The sequence below is a fragment of the Balearica regulorum genome, chromosome 6 (assembly GCF_011004875.1).
Source record: "Balearica regulorum gibbericeps isolate bBalReg1 chromosome 6, bBalReg1.pri, whole genome shotgun sequence".
Lineage (NCBI taxonomy): Eukaryota > Metazoa > Chordata > Aves > Gruiformes > Gruidae > Balearica > Balearica regulorum.
In genome coordinates, this window is record NC_046189.1 from 6,213,967 (window position 1) to 6,239,694 (window position 25,728).

At 44.2% G+C, this 25,728-nt stretch overlaps 1 protein-coding gene across 50 annotated transcripts in view; it reads right to left on the minus strand.

Moving 5' to 3' along the window:
- The window catches only part of MAP2 (microtubule associated protein 2), a 228,360-nt gene that overhangs the window by 67,407 nt on the left and 135,225 nt on the right, over positions 1-25,728 (minus strand). For 45 of the 50 annotated variants that reach the window (XM_075756063.1, XM_075756068.1, XM_075756092.1 and 42 more), the window contains one exon: positions 2,354-2,639. The exons of the other annotated variants lie outside the window; for them this stretch is intronic. In XM_075756063.1, the coding sequence (XP_075612178.1) occupies positions 2,354-2,615 (262 nt within the window). In that variant the 5' untranslated portion in view covers positions 2,616-2,639. The remainder of the gene's footprint in view (positions 1-2,353; positions 2,640-25,728) is intronic. 50 annotated transcript variants of the gene reach the window in all.

The window sequence follows — 25,728 nt, forward strand, 5'->3', positions numbered from 1 at the left end:
GACTTGCACCAGGGAAAAGAAAATCCCTGTAAATCCACTCATACCCACTGTTTGGCTTAATTATCTCAGTCGACCTTGGCTTCCTGTGCATTTTCTCCTCAGCTGTTTGGAGTCAGTAAGCTAATGCAAATGATTAAATGATTCACATTATTGATAATTGCGTGTATCAGTGGTATTCAACACCCCACTGCAGTTAAAATTTTCAAGCAAACACAGCAAAGATGACTGCATTTGATGGCGAATGGAAATCCTGATTTCAAGATCAAACACCAAAAATCCACCTCTAAACTTTCTGCTTCACAACACATTAAGCACATCCAGCTAGTAAATACTAGCGTAAGATGGCAACGCACACCCCGGTACCTTTCTATCACCACAGTAAGATGCCAACAGGTTTCTCCTTCAAAAAGAGAAAAATAATTAAAAATACATCTTAAGTATTCTAAGACGGTTTACGTTGCATTAATTAAATACTGGCTTAACCAGTGTGTGAGTGTGCAGTGCACAAGTTTCCAGAGAGCTAGAAATTCATGCATGAAGGGAAGCAGTTTTAGGGACTTTTCTGGTGTTCAAGGACAGAGAAAGATGCCACAAGATAAGCTATATTAAGACTCCCAAACAAAACCTGTATGTATCGACAGTAAATCTCCACACCAGAGATCTTGCAATCTAAGCAGACAGTGAGAAAAAAGCAGGGGAGGAGGAAATGGGGCCACAAAGTGGTGACTGAAGCAAACTTCACCTTGATCTAGAGCAGTCTTGTTCTTGGCAAGTGTATGTCCCCAGTCCTGCTGCCTCCTCTAGACTATACCATCTCATTTTTTACTTGTTCCGCTGTTTAACCCCTTGCCTCAAAAAGCAACATGAAAATACACTACTACGATGCCTGCTGATGGGCAGCAGCAGTTCCCACCTCTTCTCACCCACTAGCTGCAAACTCCTCAAACATTCAAGTCTCTCGGATACTGACAACTGTGCAGCTTGAGACAGGCTGAGAAGAGCATTTCTCTCTTTCTAAGGAGAGGAAATTCCTCTTCATCCCCTACAGTTATTCCCACTTCTCTATGTGTATGGGTGGGACTTGTCCAAGTTGAGTGAAAAATCTGTGGCAAAGAGGAGAAACAGGCTCAGTCTTCCCACCGCCCATGCCAAGCCCTAAGAACTGCAGCATCTTACCTCTGTGATTCCTGTACATCTGCTCCTGCTTATTTGCTGGCTAAGCCTAGCACAAAGTTGGGTTACAGCAAAGAGACAAGACCTTGTTATCATACCCCCAAACAATCATCAACAGTGTGCTCCCCTGAATGCTTACATAGGATTTCTTTTACCTTTGGCTTTCAAGTTTTGGTTATCCACAAGAAGAGACTCTTAAAATTTAAACCCATTTACTTTTAGCAGAGAGATCCATTTCTAGCACAATTGCTTATGAAATGACTGTAGGGTCCGAGAGCCTTAAAATTCTCCAGCTGCTGAGAAATTATGGATAGCATCTCCAAATGCTGTCAACAGCCAAAAAACATTGCTAGAAAGATCTCTTTAGCATGCATGGATGGACGCATTAAGGGCAGTGGTGTCTGTACAAGAAAAATTCCTCCTGCACTGTGCATTTGGGGTTTAAAGTAGGAACTATGCACAGAGAGAATTAGCATTTACTTCTAAAACAGGAAACTTGCTTTGCATATTTCATTTTGACACAGTCACACTCCCCCCCCCCCCCAAATAACAAGCTGAATCTTAAAATCCTAACTTAGTTCACAAATAGACAAAGCCCCAGTGAGTATCCAGTGACATATGTCAGGGCAAGGGTGAAAAAATGCTGATGCTGAATTGTGGTATTCCTGGTCAGATTGAGCAACACATTATTCTGCAAATAGCTGGTGGTTTCAAGAAGGTGGTGTTACTTTTGAGCAACAACAGGAGAACTCATCCTTCGTGCACACACAAATGCATGCAAGAGCAACATGAGCTATCCGTGCACAACAGCTGAGTGGTTTTCTACTCCCTCCCAGTCCAGAGGAGCTGAGTGGCTGCTCTACACCAGCCTGTTCTCTCCTCTCCAGAGAGGTGACCCTGTCCCACCTACCAAGACACACTAAGGCACCATCCTGCCTTTCCTGAAGTCTTCTCAGAGCACTGCCCAGGATCCTGGGTAAGGACACAAGCTGTGCAAACCCAGATGAAGATGCAGCCCTTGCTGTGAAGAGCTAGTGCCCTTCCAAGGCACACACTCCTTCATGTCAGTTCCCCTGTGCCCAGGGGCATGCTTGGCTCCAGCTAACATTTTCCCTTGGAGATCATCCTCCAGTGGTCTGCAGAGCCCCATGTTTCAGGGCAGGGCATCGAGGCGTGTTACCTGCGGTCTCCCTGTCCCCCGCTGACAGCTCTCCATTGATCCCATTCTCTTTGGTCCGTGCATACGTCCCCGGCTGCTCATGGCCACCCAGCCCTGGCTCCTCGTCCTCTTGGTAGGGAAATCCATTGGCGCTTCTGACCAGTCCGGCACCTGCGCCACCCTGTTCCTTAATTTCAGGTGAATGTGGGTGTGAAGAAGCCTCTGTTAGCTGACCTGAAGTCCAGTGCGGTGCCTTGGCTTCATCTTTCCTATCCTCCGCCATGGTTCCTTGCCTTCACCACTTGGCCTGTAACGACATTAGCAGGAGAGATCAGCTCCGAGCAGGTGACCGTGCCCCTGGCCGGCAGGCAGCAACCGGGTGCAGCACAGGCACGTTACCAGCAGTGCTGCCAGGAAAACTCGTGTCCAGCAGATGAGAGGGGGTTTAAATGCAGAATTGTCTCTGCTTGTCTTTCCTGGGTGTAAGCAAACTGCTTTAAAATCAAAACAAACCACAAGCGGTAAAAATTATCGGTCAGGTCCTCTCTGACTCCACGTGCCTTGCAATTATTAGCACCAGTTTCTTGAGGGCTGCCCTTTTGTTAACCTGATTTTAACTCATTAATTACAGTTAAATGTTGACCCACTAAGTGAATCGGTCGTCATAATGCAGTAATCTTCCAGGGGTGCTAAAGGGAAGAATGCCACAACTGCTAACGGAAGTGAAGCTGCTATTGCAACTTTCATTGCAGTTGCGAAGAGCGGGTGCTGTTCGGGCTCAGAACCACAGGGCGATGCGTCCTCTGTGGCACGTGGATTCTGCTGCTAGCCATGACAGAAACCATGCCTGGGAACATTCACTGGGTTCCCGAACAGATGTGCTGTTTGACCCTGTTTATATCCCCTCTTACTTGCTGTTTTGTAAAGATTCACACTCATTCCCTTTTGTCCAAAACAGCCCGTGAGGAACAGTTGTTTCCCACGCAAGCATTTGCATTCTCTTATGACTATCAGTATTTATATATAAACAAAACTAATCATTATTTGTTGCTTCACATGTATTTCACTGCTGTTAATTAGCTCTCATTTGTCCAAGCCAGGAAAAGAACCCACTGCACAAGCCATAGGCTTTGACTATTCCTCACAGAAAAATGTAGTAGTAAGCCTAAGTAAGTAGTAAGCCTCCTCCATAAGTAAGCCTAGGAAGACAACAAATCATAATTTGTGTTTTGATGAGACGGTAACCTCTGGGTGGGAGGAAGAAAGGCTTGACCTGAGCTAGCTACTTCAAAATGAAAACCAGCAGGCCTTTTCCAAAAGTACTTGGCACCCTCTTTTTCCTGGGAGAAAAAGCACCACCACATCTAAAAGAAATCAGCTGAACAGAGTCAACCAGCCACATATCGCAGAAGCTGAGCAGTGTAGAAAAGAGGGCACAAAACTGGATGGTGCATATATTCTGCAGACATTTAACAAAAGCCAACCAGACAAACCAGAAAACCTCCCTAGTTTCCACAGAGTCAGGTCAGTTTGCAGAAAACCTCGAAACAAGAGAAAAAGCTATTGTTATTTGGCAGATAATAATTCACAATTGATAACTCGACAGCTTTCTGATTGGATATTACTACTTAATAATAATGGCTTTCAGAGCTACTTTAAAAAAAATCAAGGTGAACCATGAAAATTAGATTTCTTTCATGATAAATACGTGACCCAAACTGTAGTTCCACCCCAAAAAGGACTAATAACTCTTTTGCTTCCTGGTGAAATCATGGTGTTTTGGGAGGTGCGGCTCTGTCTGCTCTCACCCTGACCCAGCACCATTCCTTGGGGATAACTAATTGCATAAAGACTGCAGGAGCAGGTGAAACTTGAAGTCCAGTGTTTCCTCTGAGCAGTAGTGAAAATGGTGGGCTGAGCAGTATCACAAAACTCGGTGGCAATGAGACATGCCTCAACCAACCACAGAAACTGTAAACATACTCCACATTCCTTTGCCTCCCCCTCCTCCTTCACCCTGATGGGAGACTCATCAGTGAGCCATTCGCCATACACAGCAAGAGCCTTAATGCAGCTATCTCAAATCATGCCAGAAGAGCTGGTGGGGTAATTACGGACGAGAGAGCGCCCAAGCTGGGCAAAGACCATCTCCTGCATACCAAAGATAACCTTCTGTCTCTAGGTCTGCTTACTGCATGACACTAGAGAACATTTTCTGATCAGAGCCTTTCCAAGGGCTCTGAGGCCACGGGACAAACATCTCCCTTTGTACAGAAATGAGCAGCACGCATCCAAAGACACTGATGTTTGGGGTCCGAGGACTGAATAGAACCTGTTCTGGGGAAAAAAGGAGACATTCTCATCTATGTCCCTTCAGGAAGTTCAGGAAAAAAAAAAAATAGAACCCCAAACCCAAGCTCACAGCTTTCCTCACCAATCCAGTGGGCTTTGAACCTGACAGCAAGCCCCAGGAGCAGCATGAACCTGCCCATCAGCTTCAGCAGCTCAGCTCCTGGGTCATCCAGGAGAGGAGCCCAGAGCCTCTTACAGGGAGACAGAAGGTTACACAAGACCCGAGCGTGGGGAACACGGTTCTGAAAATCACTGGGATGAATATAACAGTTATTATCCCAGCACCACAGTTTGGAGGCTATTATCCCTGAAGTGCCCTTCCCCGTTCCAGGCAGACGCTCCCTGCTTCACTTGAAGCTCTTGAGGAAGGATATTCACATCCTTACAATGGACTGTGCCACAGAAGTCCTCTGTGAAAGTAACAGAAGTGCTTTTATCTTTAAAAATAAATACAGTGGGCAGGCTTCAATGAGAGCTGTGTGTATCTGGAGGCAAAATTTGGCTCAGTATTTATAATAGATGGTTACAGAGTGAAACATGGATGAATTCATTCTTGACTCTCTGTTATTCATCAAGTGCTCTCAGAGTTTATAATGGTAGTAGAAACACAGCGAGTGAGTCACACAATGCATCTTTGTACTCAGCAATTTAGCAACGACTATCTGCTGTATGGCGTGATTCATCCACAGCTCAGGTTCAAATCCAGAATACACAGGTGTGCTTTTTACCATCAGGTTAGTTGTTTTTCTGTCATTTCGTTAGCATACCATGGAATTAAATTAATCAGGTAATTCAAATATTGACACAGAAATACCAAGAGTGGACAAATATTATGGCAGAATTTAAATAGCATTAGGTATATAAAAAGAAGAAACCTGGATTAGTTTAGACAATCTAGGGAAACATAGTACTTCAGGGAAGCAAAAAGTTCATCTTTCCACTATCATTTTCTTATTCTTTGCATAAACTGCAAGAAGGCTTTCAAAAAAATATCAGAAAAGAAGGCACAGCCAGCCCTCTAAAATGTCATGTGGCTTAGTTAAAAATTTATTTGGGTATTTATGAGCCTTTTTCCCTGTCCATTATAGCAGAACCTCAATGTCAGAGAATATGTAGCAACAATCTTACTAGTACGTTCTCCCTAGTGTTCTCACTGTTCTTCTTGTCCATCAGCTGAAGTTAGTGGCTCCACCAGCAGCTGCAGCAGCAAGAAGACACTTCACAGACCTTAAATTCATGTCCTTGTAACTCAGGCAGTGCACCAGGGATGGCATTATGGATCCAAACTGGACATCCTGCCTTCTAAACTAATAACTTTTAGCACAGATGATGGTAAAAACAAATCCCCCCCATCCTGTTTAGCCATTTGGGAACTGTATACGGACAAAAAAATACTTAAATAACTTGGAATTAACACAGAGGGACAAACCTCATGGGGAACATGTGGTCCAACTTTGCAGTTACCTCCTCCTTTCATAGGCACAGTACAAATGTCTCTTAACCCATACGCTCTTTTAAGTAATACCAGCTCCTGCTGGCATGGTTGGGTTGAACCAAGCCGGAGTGCTTTGAACTCAACACACAACAAATCACCCACAGTAACACACCGTGAGAGCATGATATGCAAAGCCCAGGATAACGTTGATTTAAACATCCTGCCGTGCTAGCCGTCCTTTGATATATTTCATGAGTACCTCTTGCAGAATCACCTTAGCCTTATATTAACATTGCCTTTGCATTTAAGCAGATGAATTTTCTATGAATTTCACTTTTTAAGAGAACAGAATTAGGCCAATAGTGAAGGATTTTGCCAATACCTGCCTTCCTACTTCAAGCCATGCTTTCACCTACTCCTGTGTCTATGAGCCCATTCACAGGGAAATGAGGCTATTTTATTTCAGGGAAGCTAATTCATCAACTAAGAGTAACAGCCACCTGGACACATGGAGGAAGAGCTACAATTCCAGTTCAGGGGAGAGAATAACACCGGAAGGTTCCTAAAAGGAGAGACAATAGACTCCCCCAAAAAGAAAAGCAAACCCTGGCAGAGGGCATGGCCTGCTCAGTGGGAGGGACAGGGGAAGTGTCACCTTCTCCCTTTGCTCCAGGGCCAAATCCTGCTTCCCAGAGGGCTATGTAGCTCCGACGCACCGTAGCACTGCCTTGGCTACCCTGCTCCTGAGTGTGGAGCCAGGAGAGGGTGGGCATTGCTCTGTGCAGGCAGGCTGGGGTGCAGAGATATGGCTAGCAGGACCTCAGGTACCCAGGGCTTCCAAAACTCCTGAATGAGACTGCCTGAAAGAGAACTTTTTAGAAAATTTAAGAAATTCAGATAATTTCTTTCAGAGAAAAGATATTTATGAGGTGAGGTGTTCATAAATTTTTGAAGAAAAAAGAGCTCCAAGAAGTAGAATGAAATTGAGATGTGTCTAAAATGAGTTACACTTTAAAAAAAAAACCACAACCATTGAACGCCCCCCCAATGTAAAAAAACAAATCTAACTTGTACTGGTGCAATCTAACTTACACTGGTAAACACCACCACCAAGAAAACCTTTAATTCACATTCACGTACCAACTGGCCAGTTTGGATGATGTGTCTGAATATTAATTATCAGGCACTGTGGATTAAAAGGGCCCAAGGGAATTTGCCAGTAAATTTAACTTACCGATAACTCATGTCTAGAAGAGCCAAGGAAAGCAGGTAGGTATCAGAATGCCGGAATAGAAACAAGAGACAGAAGCTGGGAAATCTAGATGGACAAATCCCAGTAACATCCTGCCACCAAAAAGCTCAGCCTGTAGTATGCAGTACCCAAACCCTATTGGGTGCTATTGTCTTCAGAGACTCTCCACGTATTTACAAAACACGAGGGATAATTCTGGATGCCATGAACACGTGGAAAGCTTTGCACCCAAACTGCGCCCTTCCATTTCAGTTAAGATGCATCTTGTCTCAAATTAATTTGATTATTTTTGGATGTGAGCAGTGTGCCTCACAGTGATCAAAAAGAATTGCAGCAAACAGCATGGATGAGGAGAAAGTCTCTTGGTGTCTGACAGGGAACATGTTAGCTTCCCTCTTAAAATGCTCAGTCATGGTCCACAAGCTGCTAGATGATTAACAAAAGATACCACTTGATCCTAAATGTTCAAGTACCACAATTCTAGTAATATGGTATATTATTAGGCAGAATCATACATTCTCTCAATTGAAGCCATTCTACCTCTCAAGCCTAATAAAAGACATACAGGTTTCTCTGGTAATTTATAACAAATATGATTTATTTCTTCCTTGTCCACTGCTTGAGCTATTAGCTTGCAGCGAGATCTGTCTTTCTAGACAATACAAGCAAGACTACCTCTTCAAATGCTGCCTTGCATTTGTTAAAAAAGCAGGCAGTGTTCATCTTCTCACATTTGTATGAGCGTTTGGTGGTTTTTAAAGGCTTTTGCATTTCCACACTGCAAACGGTTAGTGAATGGTCACATATTCTTTGTAGAAAGTCCTTTTGATTGTACCTTGGATTACAAAATGGATGAAAACTAATGGATGGCGCCTGCACCAGAGGCTGAACAAAGGAAGCTCGCTGTGGAAGGATCAAGAAAATTTACCGCAATCTGCACCCTTGCCAGAGCTGAGAACAAGGGATGGCTGCAGCCTCCAAAGCAGTCGATCAAACCTGCAGCGCTGGCACAGCAGAGCACGAGCAGAGCGCCAGAGGAGCAGCCGCTCCTTCCTGCATGGTGTCCTGCCCTGTGGGTGCGGAGATTTAAACCCCTCTCCGAGTTTCCCACGGCTGGGCTGGGCATCAGCAGAGGCAGGCAGGTGGGAAGGGTGGGTCACTCCGTCGCAGGAGCTGCACGGCTCCTGATGAGGGGGAATGCTTTCACTTGGAGAAATAGAAATCTGTCAAAGTCCCCATGCTCTATGCTGAGTAACAAACCGTGTGTGGCCAGGCGGTACCCCCAGGTGGTGGTGTACAGGAGGGCTGTACATTGCAGTTCTGTTGGAAGCAAACAGGCCATCCTGCTGCAGAACACAGGAACGGGTAAACATATGAGAACAAATCTTTCAGCTGCCACTCCTGACCGATAGAGCTCTTCCTCCCTGGGGAAGGTACTCATTCCTCTGGGCTGCTGGAAAGCAGAGCATTACTGAGCTGACCTGCTGTTGGATGCTCCCCTCCTGAAGACACACAGCTGCCTGGCATGCAGGGCTGCCCTTGCTCAGGGACTGCATCAACTTGCTCAAACTTAAAAAATCTAAAACCAGATACCCTTCTCTCTCACAATGGTGAAATCATGGTACTAGCAGCTTCTGCCTGCAAAAACATCATCTACCATAGAGCTCTTTTCTAGCTAAAAGCTAGAAGAATCACTGCAACACTCCCTCCTGCTCCAACACCCCCCTCCCCCCTTTTTGTGTTTCTATCCACCATGCTGTATTTTTACATCATTTACCATTCATCAAACACCCTCTCACACACTAATGATAATTGCTTCCTGCAGGAGAGAGGAAAGGCATTTTAGTTGGTGAAGGAGATGGTAACCGTAACAACAGCACCATGACAACTGTAAGTGATATCTGAAACAAGAAATAAAGCAAAAACTTATTACCAATAAACTTGGTCCATGACAAGGATGGCAAAGGCACCAAAGAAGCAACAGCAGTCAGTAAAGGTGCCAACACGAAGAAACACAAGTCTCTGGATTAAACTGCACACAATCCTTCTGGAAATTTTAAGATGAGACACCACGACAGTCTTGCCTTGTCTTGATCAGTAAACAGAGAAGGCAGTTCCCGCTCAATCTTACCTGAGAACTCTCCTGCCTCAGGGAGCTGGAGGGGCTGAAGGATGGAGGGAGTGCTGCCGGGAAGCTGGGATGTTTCCTGGCAGCCAGAAGACTCCCAAATTTCTCAGTGAAGTCTTTTGTTTCCAGGAGACTCGTTGAAACAAGTCCTGAACAAGGATGGGATTGCTCCCAGGGGAACACCTCAGAGTGAGACACACCGCATTGATTTTTCCACCAAGCACGGTTTCAAATAGGCATCGTGAGCCCCCTCCGTGCACTTCAGAGAAGGCATTGCAGTTGGCAGGCTTGTTTGAAACACGAGGCTCCGCAGCCGTTAGCCAGCAACCATCTAAACAACCCGTGCCAACCCCGGCGGAGAAAAAGATTCACCAACACTTGTGGCTACATTGGCTTTGTCACCCTCAATGGAGGGGGCGCAGAGGGCAGAAAAAGCAGCGTAAACAAACAGCACTGGCTCCAAGCGCTGCGTGCAGATAATAGAGTTATTCCGGGTGTGATCAGATGGGAAAACATTCAAAGAAGCAGCTGCGCTACGGGACCCTCCCGGGGCTTTTCTGGGGGAATTCTGCACACCAGTTTGCTACGCAGGATTGACCCAGGAGGGCATGCTGAAGTGGTCTTTCCCCATCGTCACCCTCTGCAGAGTTTCCCTCTGCTAACCTCCTTGCTTTTCAAAGCACTGGAATAATGTAACTGGAAACTAAAACTTCCTACATAGTACGCTCTGGTTCTTCCACAATACGAATAAATGGAGATTTTCAACTCGCTATTTAAGACTTTGTGAAATAAACACTTGGCTCAACAACTTAGTCCTTTATATTTTTACAGCCTATTTTTCTCTACCAAAGTAATTATAAAAAATTGCCCCACTTATTGCAAATACATTTTCAAAAATCTAGGAAGAACAGAGGAAACTTTTAGTTTAAGGAGATGATTTTAAAGGGAAAAGGAGATTCAGACAGCATCCAGGAAAAATGTCTCCAATAGAAAAAAACATCTCTGTTCTGTGTATTTCCCTCTTACCACAGTGGTCACTTCAAACCTCGGCAAGAAAACAGTTGAAAAGCCGTAACAACACCACAGCCGAGCTGGAAGATGGGCTATATAAGACAAGGGTGCTCAAACTACTACTTAAGAGGAAAAAAATCTTCATCAGTCAGGGAAGAAGTATACAACTTGATATAACCAAGTTGCAAGCTAGGGAAAAAAAACCCCGCAGTAGAACTACTAGAAATACTCACATATACATCACACTAAAAGCACCGTGGCTGCCAACATTTCACAAGTTTGGCCAGCTGAAATCTTGTCAGAACCAAACACCGGCTGGCTAATAAAAATTAACATTGAATGCTTGGTTCCCCTCCCCACTGCTACTTCCATTATGATTTTCAGCACTTATAAACGGCTGAAACAAAGTCATCTTCTGCTTATTTATCACACAGGTACAGAAGGTGATGGCAGCACACACTACCAAGTTCTAATTCTTAGACTCATCTTTTCAAGTCTGTTGCTTGAGGGAGTGCCAGCCAAACTGTGTATTTGTTACGGCTATTGCAGACAGGCTACATAGCTATGAGCTTCCTTTGCTCTCAAATCACACTCGTCAATACTTCTATTTGGATAGAAAGGCTGGAGGGAAATTTTACAGGATTTTTTTTTCCCCCCACACTGACCTTACTAAGACACATTGATTTGATGTTGCATCTCTTCTCTCAAGAGACTGCATGATAGTTGACAGCTCACATTAGGTAGCAAGGAATTAATTAATTATGCTAATATGATACTTGCATATTCTCCACGTAGGACAGGTCTATGTTCTTGTCAACTTCAGTGGAGCTACTCTGTGTGCAGGTGAGACAAACTGGGCCGTTTAGCAGAGAGGTGCTACAAACCGAACTGCTAAACAAAAACTCACACAACAAAATCTCACTTAGCCAGAATAAGCACTTTAACTACACTGATGCGTCTCTTCCTTCTCTGCATACATGAATTACTTTCACATCCCTTATTTCTTCCAGTTTCACCAAGATCTCATCAAGCATGACACATTTTCACACAATCTTAACTACACTCAGTGAGCTTTTAATTAGGGGAAAAAAAAAAAAAAAAAGCTGCCTCTACAAATGTATCTGCATTTTTCGATTTTTCAAAGGTCTTACCTAACTTTTGAAAGACATTCCACCCTTGCTACAGTACAATCTTTGAAAATACCTAGATGCTATCTTTGGGAACATCATCAAGTCAGCTACTACAAATGGTAAAAAGCACATCCTGGGCTAATTTCTGCAGATAATTCTAAATACATGCAGGAGAATCAGCCTACAGCAAAAATCTGGAATGCAGCATTTGCACCACAGTCCAGCTCTCTGTGCCCTCTCCAGGGCCATGGACCCCCAAAAAAGGGGTAGCTCAGTAACTCCAGGGCTGGACTTTCTGATCCAGCTGCCATCCCAATGTAATTCTGTGCTTCCGTATCCTGAAGTAAAGGAACACAGTCAATTATACCACAACTGGACTAGTGACACAAAGGTGCTGACGGGAAAATGAAGTGCGGAGGTTATAAGTGGAAAGATCCCTAAGGGCACATGTTGCTCCAGTTTGGGTAAAAATTCTTGCTCAGCTGAACAAGGTTTTCTCTCCAAGTTAAGGGCAGCAGGTTATTTTTTTTTTTTTTTTTTTTTTTTTTGCTGAGAATGCTTTTAGCTTCACTTCATAATACTCAGACACACCAGGCAATCATGCCAGGCACACTGTGGAAGCAGAAGCATCTTATTGTCTAACAGAGGCATTGTTTATTCATGCTGAAAAAGAGCATCAGACAGAAGAAAGCTTGTTCCGAGGTCCCTCCATCCAGACTCACTTAAGCATCTTGACTCTGTTTTGTGGCCAGCAAACCTTAGAGGCAGGGGCCCAGGAACCCATTACAGCCAACAGAAGCCAATGCTTTTAACTGCAGCACAAAAAAACCCAACCCACCAAACAAGTGTAAATAAATAAATAAAAATACAGAGACAAAGGGTTGGAAAGCCGATAGGGAAGAAGGTTATTTGCAAAGTCTGCTGGCTTCTATATTTACAGCAAACTTGGCATGGATAAGCTTGTGCTTGAATTTTCTTTCCTAGGGAATGTCTGAGCAGTGACTGTTGTGCCGAAAAACCTTGGTCCTACAGAAGTCACAGGATTATTTCATCCCTTCATATTATTTTCTAACCAACAATGTTACAATGGACTTCTTTTAACTTAAATATACCCTCATGCTTGTATGACTTAAAAATACACTGTTCACCCACATTCAGCCACCCACTTGTATGACCCGTGACTGCATACTCAGACAAATAAAATAATCTCTCCCTACCTGGAAATGAGAATACCCAGAAATCTTTTGTGCTCTTAAACGCTCTAGACAATAAAATCACAATATTTGGGATATAATTTTATCATGTGGTAGCTTTTCCCTGCCAAATCTTTACTCAACCAAGCCCACAGCCTACAAAAGAAAAGTGAGGAGCTGCTCCTCCAGCCTGCTCAGGCACAGGGGCAGGAGGGCAGGGAGGACAGAGAGGACACAGCCAGTATTGGAGGAACCTGAAGCCACAGGAGTTGATTTTGCAGCCCCTCGCTTTCAGAGAAAGTTTTTCCCTCAAAAGAGCTTCAATTAAGATCTTGGAATGTGCAATGAAACAGAAAGAGGAGTTTATATGCCCCTGCTTCTGTTTTAACTATAGTGATTTTTTTAAAAGTTTAATTTTTAACTCCTTGGTTTTTTGAATTAAGAAAATTAAGGTATCTAAATTGTGAGGAGGCATCAAGTCACTTGAGTCATTCAGCCTTTCTGAAATCTTAATTGCAGGACTTGCTGTCACAGCAAAGACCTATTTCAGAAACTCACTTCCTCCCCAAGCTCCCATGGGTGTATGCAATTACCTGATTCTTGCTACAGGTTGGGTTTAACCTTGTTCTGCTGCCACCTTTTTTCTTCCCACCCTGTGCTGAGAGGCTGACATACATATGTGAAGTCAACGGTGTTCTCCTGGGATAAGACAAAGAATGAATGAGTTTTGTGGGAGGTAAAGAGCATGCTGGGGTGTAGGGAAGGGTAAGAAAGTTACATTGGATGAAAAAAGCGCATGTCAAGAATGATAAAACGTGACTGATGAACAAATTCAGTAACTGAGGAAAAAGTCGGGAAAAAACCCAAGCCATGGGGCTGAATGTGTGTTGGTTTAATATTAAGAGACAGCCAGGGGGAAGGAGAGAAGCTAGGATTTGCCATCTCCAATCAAACCACGCAGTCTAGACTCCTGCCACAAGCAGTGGCCAGCACGAGCTGCTCCACACAAAGAGGAAGAAGCTTCACAGCGTTTCGGTCTCACATCAGCATGTTCTCAACGCACCAAGTCTTCAATCAGTGACGCAGACCTACTGATTTCCATCGGGACCAGGTGCCCACATGTCTATGAGGATCCAGATCATCATGCTCTTTCCAATACAAGCAGTGCATACAGAAGATACCCTCAAGGTGACTTTCTGGACTGCTGTCAGAGATTTCCATTAAAAGGAAAGCAGGACACAAAAGCACAATGGGATACAGGACATGCAGAGCATTGATGGACACAGAAAATTCATGCCTGCATTTATATGTTCAGGTGCTTCTGATGTCTTTTCTGAAAGACAACCAGGATCCAACATATGAGTCATCTTGAATTTCTCTGTATTTTTTCTTTTGCAAAGACTTTCAGCAGCATTAATGCTGATATTGGTTTAGGATACCTGAAAGCAGTAAGTATTAATCACAGATGAAACATAGTAGACCTGGAAGAGGTACAGAGAGCTCAATGAGGATGAACAAAGATCTGGAGAAGCTTCTGTGCAAGGAATGACTAAACAGGCTATGACTCTTCATCCTGGGAAAGAGGGGAATGGGACAGATGTTTATAAAAATACGTGCAGCACAGAGAAGATAAGCAGAGAAAACAAACAATCATTCTCTCCATGAAGAGCTATGGTGCATCACTGCTGGCAGGCTCTCTGCAAATGAATGGTGATTCTTCCCACTGTAGGGAATTACACTGTGCAGGAGGTGGTATATGATAGAAGTTCACGTAGGTTCAAAAGGCAACTGCTGAATTTTGCTTCTGTTAATTTGCCCATGGTTTCTCAATTTGAGAGCCTCTTCTGGGAAAGGAATGCTTTTACCATGTAGATAACATCTAGATCTAACATGGCTTAGAGGTTTTATTTGCTATTATAATATTGATGTTAAATAATTGGGTGGTTTCCTGTCACTGATTTTTAAAGGCGACCCTTCCCCATCAAGTGTGATGAAATGCCACAGTTCTTGCTAAGTGTCACAATGTTTAACAAACTCTAAACGAAAATGCACTGTACGACATAGACTGTATTACACTACAAATGAAAAGCACTTATTGCGCAGCCAGGCTCTAGCAAACGAACAGCTTTGTTGACCTGATAAGTTAACTGAAACACGACATTACATCCCAGACATGTTTTTCCATATCCCTCTGCTGATGCAGCAAAAACAGGCTCTGCAGACTATGTCTTGCCACTCGTGTGGGGGTGCTCATTTTCAACCCATTCTGCAGAATCAACTTCACCCCCACATGCTAAAAATCTACAGACAGCACACGGTTTCACTGAGCTAATGATAAGGTTGGGGACATCAACAGGAAGATCAGCTGAGAAAAGTGTTCTGGGGTAGGGGTTAGACTGAAGAGAAAAAGCACACGAGCAGCCACAAAGACAGATGGCCCTTCCAGAAGGACCTGGGTGTGTATCCAGAGCTGCCACTTGTAAGAGGTCTCATGAGATACTATATGTAAATGTTTTATAGATGAGATGCTCGAAGCTGCAACAGCGTAAGCAAAGTCTTGTATGTTTTCCTTTTTCATTTAGGGCAAGCAGTCTGAAACACATGCCCCACCACTGACCTCTGCTCTGACCCAGAGGGGCTGTCTCTGGTTGAAAAGATGATTCATTCACTCTGCTAGAAGGGCTGAATGAATAGGCAGTATTCAGACTGCACAGCGCTTATCACTTGGGATTCCCTCAAAATTTAGGTCTGACATGACTAGGTCAGTAACCACACGCTTTTGTTCCTAACTCCTTGAACAGAAATGTCTCTTTGCATCCTTCAATGGTTCCCACAAATCAGGTCGATTTTTATGGCTTGCTAATTATTACTGCTAGACTTCTGCTGGGCTTCAGGATGAAAAGAAGTGCATTTCTGAAAGCTCAGGGCACAAAACTTACAGAATAAATCACTGTCTATCTGGCAGCAACAAAATCCAGCCATGGCAGTCGCTTAAATATACACATCTGGATAGTGCTGAACTTTATTTGTTTAGAAATAGAAAGTTTTGTTCTGCTTTTGTTGACAGAGCATATTAAAGACTGCCAAAAATGCAAAAATAGCAAAAGAAGTAACTGTCACAAATTGGATTTTGTCTAGAGGTGCATCAACATATATCACACGTACCAAGCTATCGGAAATGACATTAAGGTTGCAAGGTTACACCTCAGGAGTTTGGCTGTGAAAGAAATGAGAGTTGACTGCATAATTGTAATTAGGTCCCCTTCTGCATATGTACTAAGCTACTACCTACTTCAAGAAACAGATTTTGTTTTTCCCATTTCCTCTGCCTAGATTATCCCAGCCCCCACTGCATCAGCTTCCCATCCCAGCCCAGGTATTATCCCTGTGGGCTCCAGTCCCTCAGCCAGGGCCTGTCCATGTTTGCTGTCCAGACTATAGCTTTCGCCACTGCAAACTTTCAAAGTTTTATCCTCCTCATACCAAGGTACACTTTCAGATCCTCTCCTGCAGGTTTCGTCTCAAGCGGCAGTTTCTTCACTCCCATTCCTCTATTATCTCCCAGTTTTTCCTCCTGGACTTCTCATCCAGTCCCTCTCTACAACATGCCTTCCATCTCGTTGCTTACCCATCCTTACCTCATCCATGCATCCTCTATCAGAGCTGTCTCTTCTGCCCTTGACCCCCTGCTTCCACAAGTTCTTGGCCATGTTTTCTAACTTTGGTTGCCTCTGCATTTGAAAGCGCAGACTTCCTCCTCTCCCAGAGACTATAAGCAAAGGAGAAGCAGCTTATTCTCCCCCCTCGCCCCCCCCCCCCCCAGTGATAGGACATGACAAATTGGGCTGGTCAGGCTCAGGGAGGTTGGAAGCAGCAGAGACTCCAGCAAGCCCCTCCTGACACTCAGCAAACTTTCAAAAGGTACGTTGTCCCCTCTTCAACAACGAGGATGCTAAAGAGCTTCACAGACAAGATTTTGAGTTAAAACAGCAAACCTGGCTTCCTCAACCCAGCCTGGGAAGGCAGCCTTGCTCTAGGAGAGCCTAAACCACAAGAAGTTTGGTGAAGTGGTAACAGAAACATGGTCTTACAATGGAAAGTAGCAAGCCACCTTAGCTGGCAGCCTCACCTGTAACATCACGATAAACAAATGGACCGTGTGTGAAGAGATGTGTATGTTATGCTCAGAAATGCATTGGCAGATAAGATTGCCGTATCCATAGTGATGGCAAGTGATGCACTGGCAGTACTGCAAGCCCGAGCGATGGTCTGATTTGAAGCACAGAGTGTAAAGAGACCTGGAAAGACTTTTCCAGAGAGGCAGACAACCGTTGTTTATATCCCCTGAAAGAAAGTACAGGTTCAATCAGGGGAGAGCATAAGAGGTCCCAGCAAAGCCATCGCTATATCCTCTTCATCAGCAGCGAGCTGCCTGCCCTTGAGATCTGGGCTCTATTCCTGCTCAAACTCCTGCTGCTGCTGGAGCGGCTCTGGGGAAGAGCCAGATTGGACGTTGGGGCTGCAAAGGCTTTGGACTCTATGGGCCCCTCCTGCAGAGGGTAATGCAGTGTTCATGCCTCCTGTTGAGGATCACATAATCTCTGGTCCTGTCTTCTGGCACTGCCACCACTACATGTCTGAGCCCTAGCCATTCTCCTCAGGCGGGTCCCAGCCATCCAAAGGGGCCTCCCTCTAATCTCTTATCTCAGATCTCAGCAAGCTAGTGCTGAGTAACAGGCAGCAAGATACTTGTCCCAGATCCTGTCTCAAAGGTGCAAAATGGCCCGAATTTACTCAGCCTGGACCCTGAACTGAGATTTGTCCTGGCCAGAACCCAGGCTGTAGCCCAAAAAATCATACTGAGGTTCCTTGCAGCCCACGGGACACACCACATGCAGAACAGCAGGGCACCTTGTTTTGAAGTCCAGATATCTATCTCCAAAAATGTTCCAAAGTGATAAACAACCATTGCTTTCTCTGCATTTAGACTTACAGCACGTGGAACAAAAGACCTCCTACATGAAATGCTGCGCGCCCCTACAAAACTGTGAAGAACGTGCCCATGAAGAAACAGGCACTAAATGCAGTAAGATACAAATGAACTGCCCCAGCACCAGGGTGTCCCTCTTCAGTCTCATTCCTCTCTGGGCACAAGAGAGGACATGCCTCAGTGTACGGCTGATGTCTAGCCTCATGCCAATTTTGAAACACCCCTATGGTCAGTGTTAAACGCTCACAGATGAAAACACTGGTTCAGGCAATGAGACTTCCTGATCAATTTACAGATTGTGAAAGTCTCCTCCCACCTGATTTCTGCACTGTATTAGGCTGAGCTGGCATTTGGGGGTGTTTTTCCAGGGTACAGTATCGAGGTATTTTTCAGCATCGCTAGGTACTCTACATATGCACTGTCAAGAACAAAGAAATGATGAAAACCAGGTTGGTTTTTTTTTAACGCAGTACTTACATACTATAAAAAGGACTCTGCTGCTGTCCTCTCAGCAGTTACCAGTTTAAAATACTTTACATGAGTGAGGCTGCAGCACAAATGAGAATAAAACCCTAAAGCTCCTTTTCCCGAAGCACGGCTAGTATCAAACCTTACTGTGCACATACCAATTGGCAGAGATTTTCAGTGAGGATTTACTCTGGTGCTTTGTCAGTGTTGTGGGAATATTACAAAAGTCAGGAGATTTTTATGGAAGCAAATTTTTCCTTGTCCTTCGAAGAGGCACCTTATTTGATACAGAAGGATTTAATGTGGAGGATACTCCGAAACTGCAATCCTCAACACATTTCAATTTTCTTTAAATTTCTGAACAGTTTAGAGGGGCTTTATGCGGTGAAGTGGGAATTGTTAACGTCAGGCTAATAAAGACTACAAAATCCACATTGTTATATTTGACATAAAGCCCGTGCTCAAGTGCAAAAAATTACCATTTAAAAGATACAGTTGATATTTCAAACATCAACCACGCAAATGACGTGCTCCTTTGAAGAATATATTGCGCTTTACTTTGTTGTACTGCTTCCAAGGAGCATTGCTCATAACCATTTGCAGCTTCTGAAACGAGGGTGGTATTCTTCCTTTTCCCACAGCAAGAAATGACTATTGAGACAACACATTTTTAAATAGAAGGCTTCTTTCTATCAATAGTAAACGCACACAAAGGTGACAGGAAGTTACTGTATCATCAGTTCTCTCCATATAGCTAATATTTCATTGCTCTCTTTGTTTCCTAGTATAAAAACCAACATGGCTCTATTTTCTTTGGCTCTTGACGTTTTACTGCTTTCTCTACTGATTTACCTGTTCAGAATCCCAGGAGGTCTTAACATGAAAGATTTCCAAAATCAACGGGGAGATTTATGAACACTGTCCAATGTTCTCCTTATCACATTAGAATAATCTTCCACAGCAAGAAAGGTACAGAAGGAGTTACGGAGGATCAGTACAGCGCTCACAGTCTTCTGCTCAAATTCCCAGACCGATTCTTAGTCAGTGATATGGAAAATGGTCAGGGAAAATACTCTGAAGACATGGTATTAAAACACTTCTCACTCCATCTCTTCAAAATTCAGATTAAAAAAAATAAAAATCATCGCAATTTAATTCCTAACATTCATTTTTCCATTTCAGAAATTGCTGAACAAGGAAGTTACAAGATCATAAAAATGGGGGGCAGCTGCAAAGCCCAGTGCTGTAGCCATGCTAGAAAATACATTAAGGTCCCTGGACTGTCCCATCTCTGCAAATCATTGTGAAGTGTTTATACAAGGCTAAATGAGACAGGAAAGGGCACAACTGGACTTTTATACACTAAAATGAATAACCGGTTCCTTTGCAGCAAAAAGACTAAGCATCTAACATGTTCTTGAGGAGGAGGAAGAGCGGAGCAGTCTGGCCTTGCTGCAAAGCAGATCAATACCTGTGTGGAAGACCAGGGAGAGAAGGAGAGCTTTCATCCCCGTAGCCGAGATGTTTCTGTCCTTTCTCAACCCCTAACTGCCGCATTCTGTCTTACTGGCAATCCTGGTATTTCTGTAAATCCTACTTTCAACACTTTTCTGAAGGTGTGGGCTTGGTCTTACTGACAGAGCCAGACATGTCTGTGCTGGGAGATCACCGATGAGCATCCCTCACACAGAACTCTTGAGACAAGGTTGTAGCTCTTCTGCAGGTAAGCTAGGCAAGGACATTTGGGGTGTTCCAGTGCTAAATCTTACACTGTTAATATCCTGTAGGCAGGCTGTAGTAAAAAAAAAGAAAAAACCCACATAAAAATCACTGGAACTTCATTGCCATACCTATTTAAGAGCAGGAAGTAGCCAATACATTTACACATAGTAAATCAAATTCTTTCTCAGCAGCTAAGAGTGAGCTGTATCTTACATTTCCTGACACCCCCACAGGATTACTGACTTGCATTCCCTTGTTCACTGCATATCTGCAGGACTGCAAATATATTGCAGTATAAATTCATTAAGTGAATTCATAACACAGAAAGCATCAAACGCAATTGAACTTGGCGAAGCAGCAGACCATCTAGTGATGAGACACGATTGCCTAATTTCCATGAGTTAGCATGTTTTAGCCATGTGGTGCTTTCCAGATCAATTCATTAATAGAAAGCAAAGCCTTCAATTCAGATCCTCCCCAATTTCACTTTAACCCCTTCTTGCTGCTCTTCTCTATGTCTACTTGTACATACGGAAATAAATGAAAACTCCATACAGCATTCCACAGTTTCTCATGCATTTTCACGTGTGTTTTGATGGGGGCTCATGTTCATGATAGTGAATCAAAACATCCCTCGATAAAACTGCCTGTCTCAGGAATTATAAACATGACATAACCGTGATACCAGAATACATCTAAAAGAATGAAAAAGCAACGTAAGGAGTACATTACACATTACTTTTATCGCACCCTCTTTACAGAAAAGACAACAATAGAACCTGGTAAAAAGATGACGAAGATTTTCTGCATTCAGCAACACCTCCTTCCATTTTACTTCCCTTGTCATCTCTGCACCAGAAACACTGAAATAACCAGCATCATTGCAGTTGTAATGACTTAACACCCACCTCAAGCACATACAGAAAAAAACCTAATTTTGTAGGCTTCAGTGCTTTTAAATTATGTTTGTTACCATGAGAACTTGATTAAAATGCCACCCACAAGCTTGCAGAAAGGAAGAAGAACAACAACAACAACAAAAATCTACTTTTAATCAGTGGTAGTACACTTGCTGCATTGCAGCATTTTCATAAGCTCCACGATGTTCTGCAGTGAGAGGCAGCAGAGATGCCCAGACAGATATATTTTGCTGAATACTTTATTCTGCAAAAAATTTAGCTGACAGTATGGTTGTCATCCAGTACTATTACGCAATATTCCATTTGAGGAAGACAAAGAACACATACATGTTCTGCAACATGGTACAAGGCTTGATTTGAAAACGAGACAATTGTGTGTATATGCAAGGCGGGGGCAACTCTGACAGCCACTCAGGACAACGATTTATTTTTGGTGATATCTGAGATATATCAAAGCTATGGAACATTGGTTTCTTCTTAATTTTATTCATTTGCTAGCTTTATAACTTTTGGCTGATTTTTATATATATAAATTTCTGGAAATTCAAATGACACACTGTAGCATCTAAGCTTTTTTTTTTTTTTTTTTCCTTTTTAATTTACAGTCTCATCATCTTTGGATTAATGGCTATGGACACAGCATTACTGCAGTTTGACTAGGAGCCAGAATTTGCAGAACAGGCACCCCAAGCCTGCAGCTACTTCAAAGCAGATAATTAGCAGTGTGGCTCAATCAAGAGCCAGTAATAAACTACATAAAGTAGCTTGTTCAGCGGTGTACATGTTAAATGCCACAGCTGATGCGGACTATAGGAACAGCATCCAGCCAGTGGTGGGCTAGGAAGGGGAAGAGTTTCACACCTCTGATGAGAATAACTTACTAGCCACTTACTCAAGGAGTCATCTCACATAGCTCTCTCTAAAAAAACCAAACCTGTATCTACTCATCCACAGGAGGGAAACCACTGCTACTGAATTAAGATACTGGCCAGGCTGTATCCCATTTAAAGTGAGAACAGAACGAATTTCCTCACGAAAGGTGAATCACCATCTCAAGGAGACTGTCTGTCCCAGAGCATCAGGCATTCCTTAGACTTCAAACGAATCAGCTCTAAGAAGAAAAATCTATCAGCCAGAGAGGGATGGCATGCACTACCCCAGAAACCCTGGCTACCATCTTCTCAAGAGAGAAATGGAAACTGAGCTGAAAGAAGGGGAAAAAGTAGCCACTGATATAACTTCACTGGAGTAGGCAGGTCTCCCAATTCTTCACCTACATCTTTATACATTAGCAGTTGGTCTATCCATTTTGAATGTTATATTTAAATGTGGACATTTGCAGCTGTACTTTGACCTGTCATGAGCTAAGCATCATGGATGATAAAGCATTCTTCTCCAGAGGAGGTAACAAATCTATGAACCTGCAGCAGGGGGCACCCTAAAAGACGGTGTCCTATTTGAATTGCTCAGGCTGCCTGGGGACATGGCACCACACAGGCCAGGGGAGGCACAAATGACCTCTGGTGACACCGGAGGCTCTCAGCCATGCAGTAAAATAAAAGCGTGCTTGCTTGAACTCAGGTGGTCACACAGGGAGTATATCATATCCCCTATTAGGCAAGATCCTAAAGGAGATCTTTTTAATCACTGTCAATTGATTTTTTGGGGAAGAATTCTACGCAGCATCATCACAAGTGATTTCAGTGAAGTCTAGAGAACTACCCTGACTTACTCCAGCACTGAATCTGGCATCCACTTGCTGCCTGGAGCTCCCACCTCCCCCCCTTACTGCTCCCACTCACTTACAGGACTGACTCCCGCCAACTTCCATGGTATATACACCACGCAGCAAAACGTGAGCAAAGCTTGGCCCTATATACACAGGCAAGGGGCATATCACAGCCAAGGATGAAACATGGTGCAAAGAGGGACACAGAGCAATCAGAATTGCAGTAGCCACAGTTGAGCTCTGTAGTCTGTTTTCACACCTAGGATGCACAATGCTGTGGATGTGCTAGTTTAGGGCAGCTCAGACAGCCCCTCGACTCAATGGCATCACTTTCCTATTTTTTTTCTCTTTTCCTTCTCTCTCTCTTTCTGCTAATTGCAGTGAATCTGGGCTCATGCTCCCATAGGGTTGGAAAGACAGGGGGAAGAATGTAACCATCATCCAAACCTCCCAGTGAGGAAAACCAAAATTTCTCTTGTGTTCAATGAAAAGCTTGGCTTACTGTTCATAGACATGGATTTTCCAGGAGATTAACAACATTAGCAATTATAAGGTACTTTAAATAAAGAGATTTCCCTTTTATTATCTATAGACTGCTAAGACTATGATTGTTTCACCTCTTCTCTGGATTATTGTTAATTTATTATTTGCTGGCAATTTATCTTCTTCCATTAGGCATTAGCTAGATAGAATTTGCTAAAATGGACTAAAGGATGAAGAAATCCATGCACAGATTTAAGTGCCTTCAGGATTATCTCACTCACACAGAGATTTTCTTCCTTCTACCCCTGTGGTATAGTAACAGCGATGCCTATAATCACAAGGATTTTTCAAAAGACAGAACAGTTTTATGGTTAAGGCACTGAGATACAACTTCAGAGTTCAGTCCAGGGCTCTGGTGTTCACCTGCTCCATGACCTTGAAATTATGAATAAATAGGCCTGTGCCTCTGTGTTGGTTTTGCGTGGCAAGGTTTTGGTAGTGGGGGGGCTACAGGGGTGGCTTCTGTGAGAAGCTGCTAGAAGCTTCCCCTGTGTCTGACAGAGCCAATGCCAGCCGGCTCCAAGACGGACCCGCTGCTGGCCAAGGCCAAGCCAATCAGCGCCTCTGTGATAACATATTTAAGAAGGGAAAAAAACAAGTTAGAGAGCGCTTTTGCAGCCAGAGAGAGGAGTGAGAAGAGGTAAGAAACTCTGCAGACACCAAGGTCAGTGCAGAAGGAGGGGCAGGAGGTGCTCCAGGCGCCAGAGCAGAGATCCCCCTGCAGCCCGTGGTGAAGACCATGGTGAGGCAGGCTGTCCCCCTGCAGCCCATGGAGGGAGGATGAGGGGGTGTAGAGATTCCACCTGCAGCACGTGGAGGACCCCACGCCAGAGCAGGTGGAGGCACCTGAAGGAGGCTGTGACCCCGTGGGAAGCCCACGCTGGAGCAAGCTCCTGGCAGGACCTGTGGATCTGTGGAGAGAGGAGCCCATGCCAGAGCAGGTTTGCTGACAGGACTTGTGACCCCGCGGGGGACCCACGCTGGAGCAGTTTGCTCCTGAAGGTCTGCACCCCGTGGGAGAGGCCCACACTGGGGCAGTTCGAGAAGGACTGCACCCCGTGGAGGAGACTCACGTTGGAGAAGTTCGTGAAGGACTGTCTCCCATGAGAGTGACTCCATGCTGGAGCAGGGGAATGATGAGAGGAGTCCTCCCCCTGAGGATGAAGAAGCGGCAGAAACACCGTGTGATGAACTGACCGTAACCCCCACTCCCTGTCTCCCCGTGCTCTGGGGGGGGCAGAGGTTGAAGCCGGGAGTGAAGTTGAGCCCGGGAAGATGGGAGGGGTGGGGGGAAGTGTTTTAAGATTTGATTTTATTTCTCATTGCTCTGCTCTGTTTTGCTTAGTAATAAATTAGATGAATTCCCTCTCTCAGTTCGGTCTGTTTTGCTCGTGACAATAATTAGTGAATGATCTCTCCCTGTCCTTATCTTGACCCATAAGCTTTTCGTTATACTTTTTCTCCCCTGTCTAGAGAAGGAGGGGAGTGATAGAGCGGCATTGGTGGGCACCTGGCCCCCAGCCAGGGTCAACCCACCACAGCCTCAGTTCTCCCAGCTGCAAAACATGGATTATAATGTTCACGCTGTCTGTAACTTGCCTATTTATGCTGCAAACCCCTCAGGGCAAGGGTTGTCTCTTCCCATATGTGTGAGGATGCTCTGGCTCCCAACCAAAGCCTTCAGACCCAGATTTCAGAAAGTTTTGCTCAAGGAAGGACATTTACCAGACACAGCATCTGCCTGAAGGCAGCACAACAAACTTTTTCAGCCACAAAGAGGAAACCCAAGAGGAGAGGACTGCAACACTGGTCCCTGATGCCAGAGCCTGAGCTGCTTCTTGAGCATGTTGGGGAAGCAGAGGGATCCAGGATGCCGTATGCCTGCTTGACAGCTCTGGGGACAGCGGCAGCCCTGAGCTTTCGCTAACATCTCTGGCCCCTGGGAGCCTGGAAGCTCAGCCCTGGCCTTGCTGAAAGGGACCCTGATCCCTTAAAACTCTCGATGATCAGCCGGGACTATCAAGAGCAGCCACCGTTTAAAATATGTATGGGAAGTCTCTGATGAAGGCTGCAGCCCACAAACTACATTAAGGAGTCCCTGGTGTTGATGTTAGCACAAAAACAAACGAAAATGTAGATTCTTACTTCAACTCCATAGGGCTGCTGGTCTGACCAACTGGGTTGTTTCTAAATGACTTAATTCACAGAATCTCCATAACACTTCCCCCTCTCTTTCCTCCAGGGATCTATATAAAGCTTTCTGCATTTCTTCTTCTGATGGATGCTCATTTCTAAAAATACTTTTACAAAGAACTGCCTTTAGTAGCAATTAAAAATATGACACAACGTAGTGCCAGAATCCATTTAAGAAAACATAAATCACAAGGTATGCATCGAGTCCCTGATACCAACCTGCCTCCACAACTACATAACAGGTCCTTAAAATTTATCCCTGACATTAAACCAGTACTGTCAACCCCCAGCTCAATTTTGCTGGTTAACTCAGCTGAAGATGTGTGAATG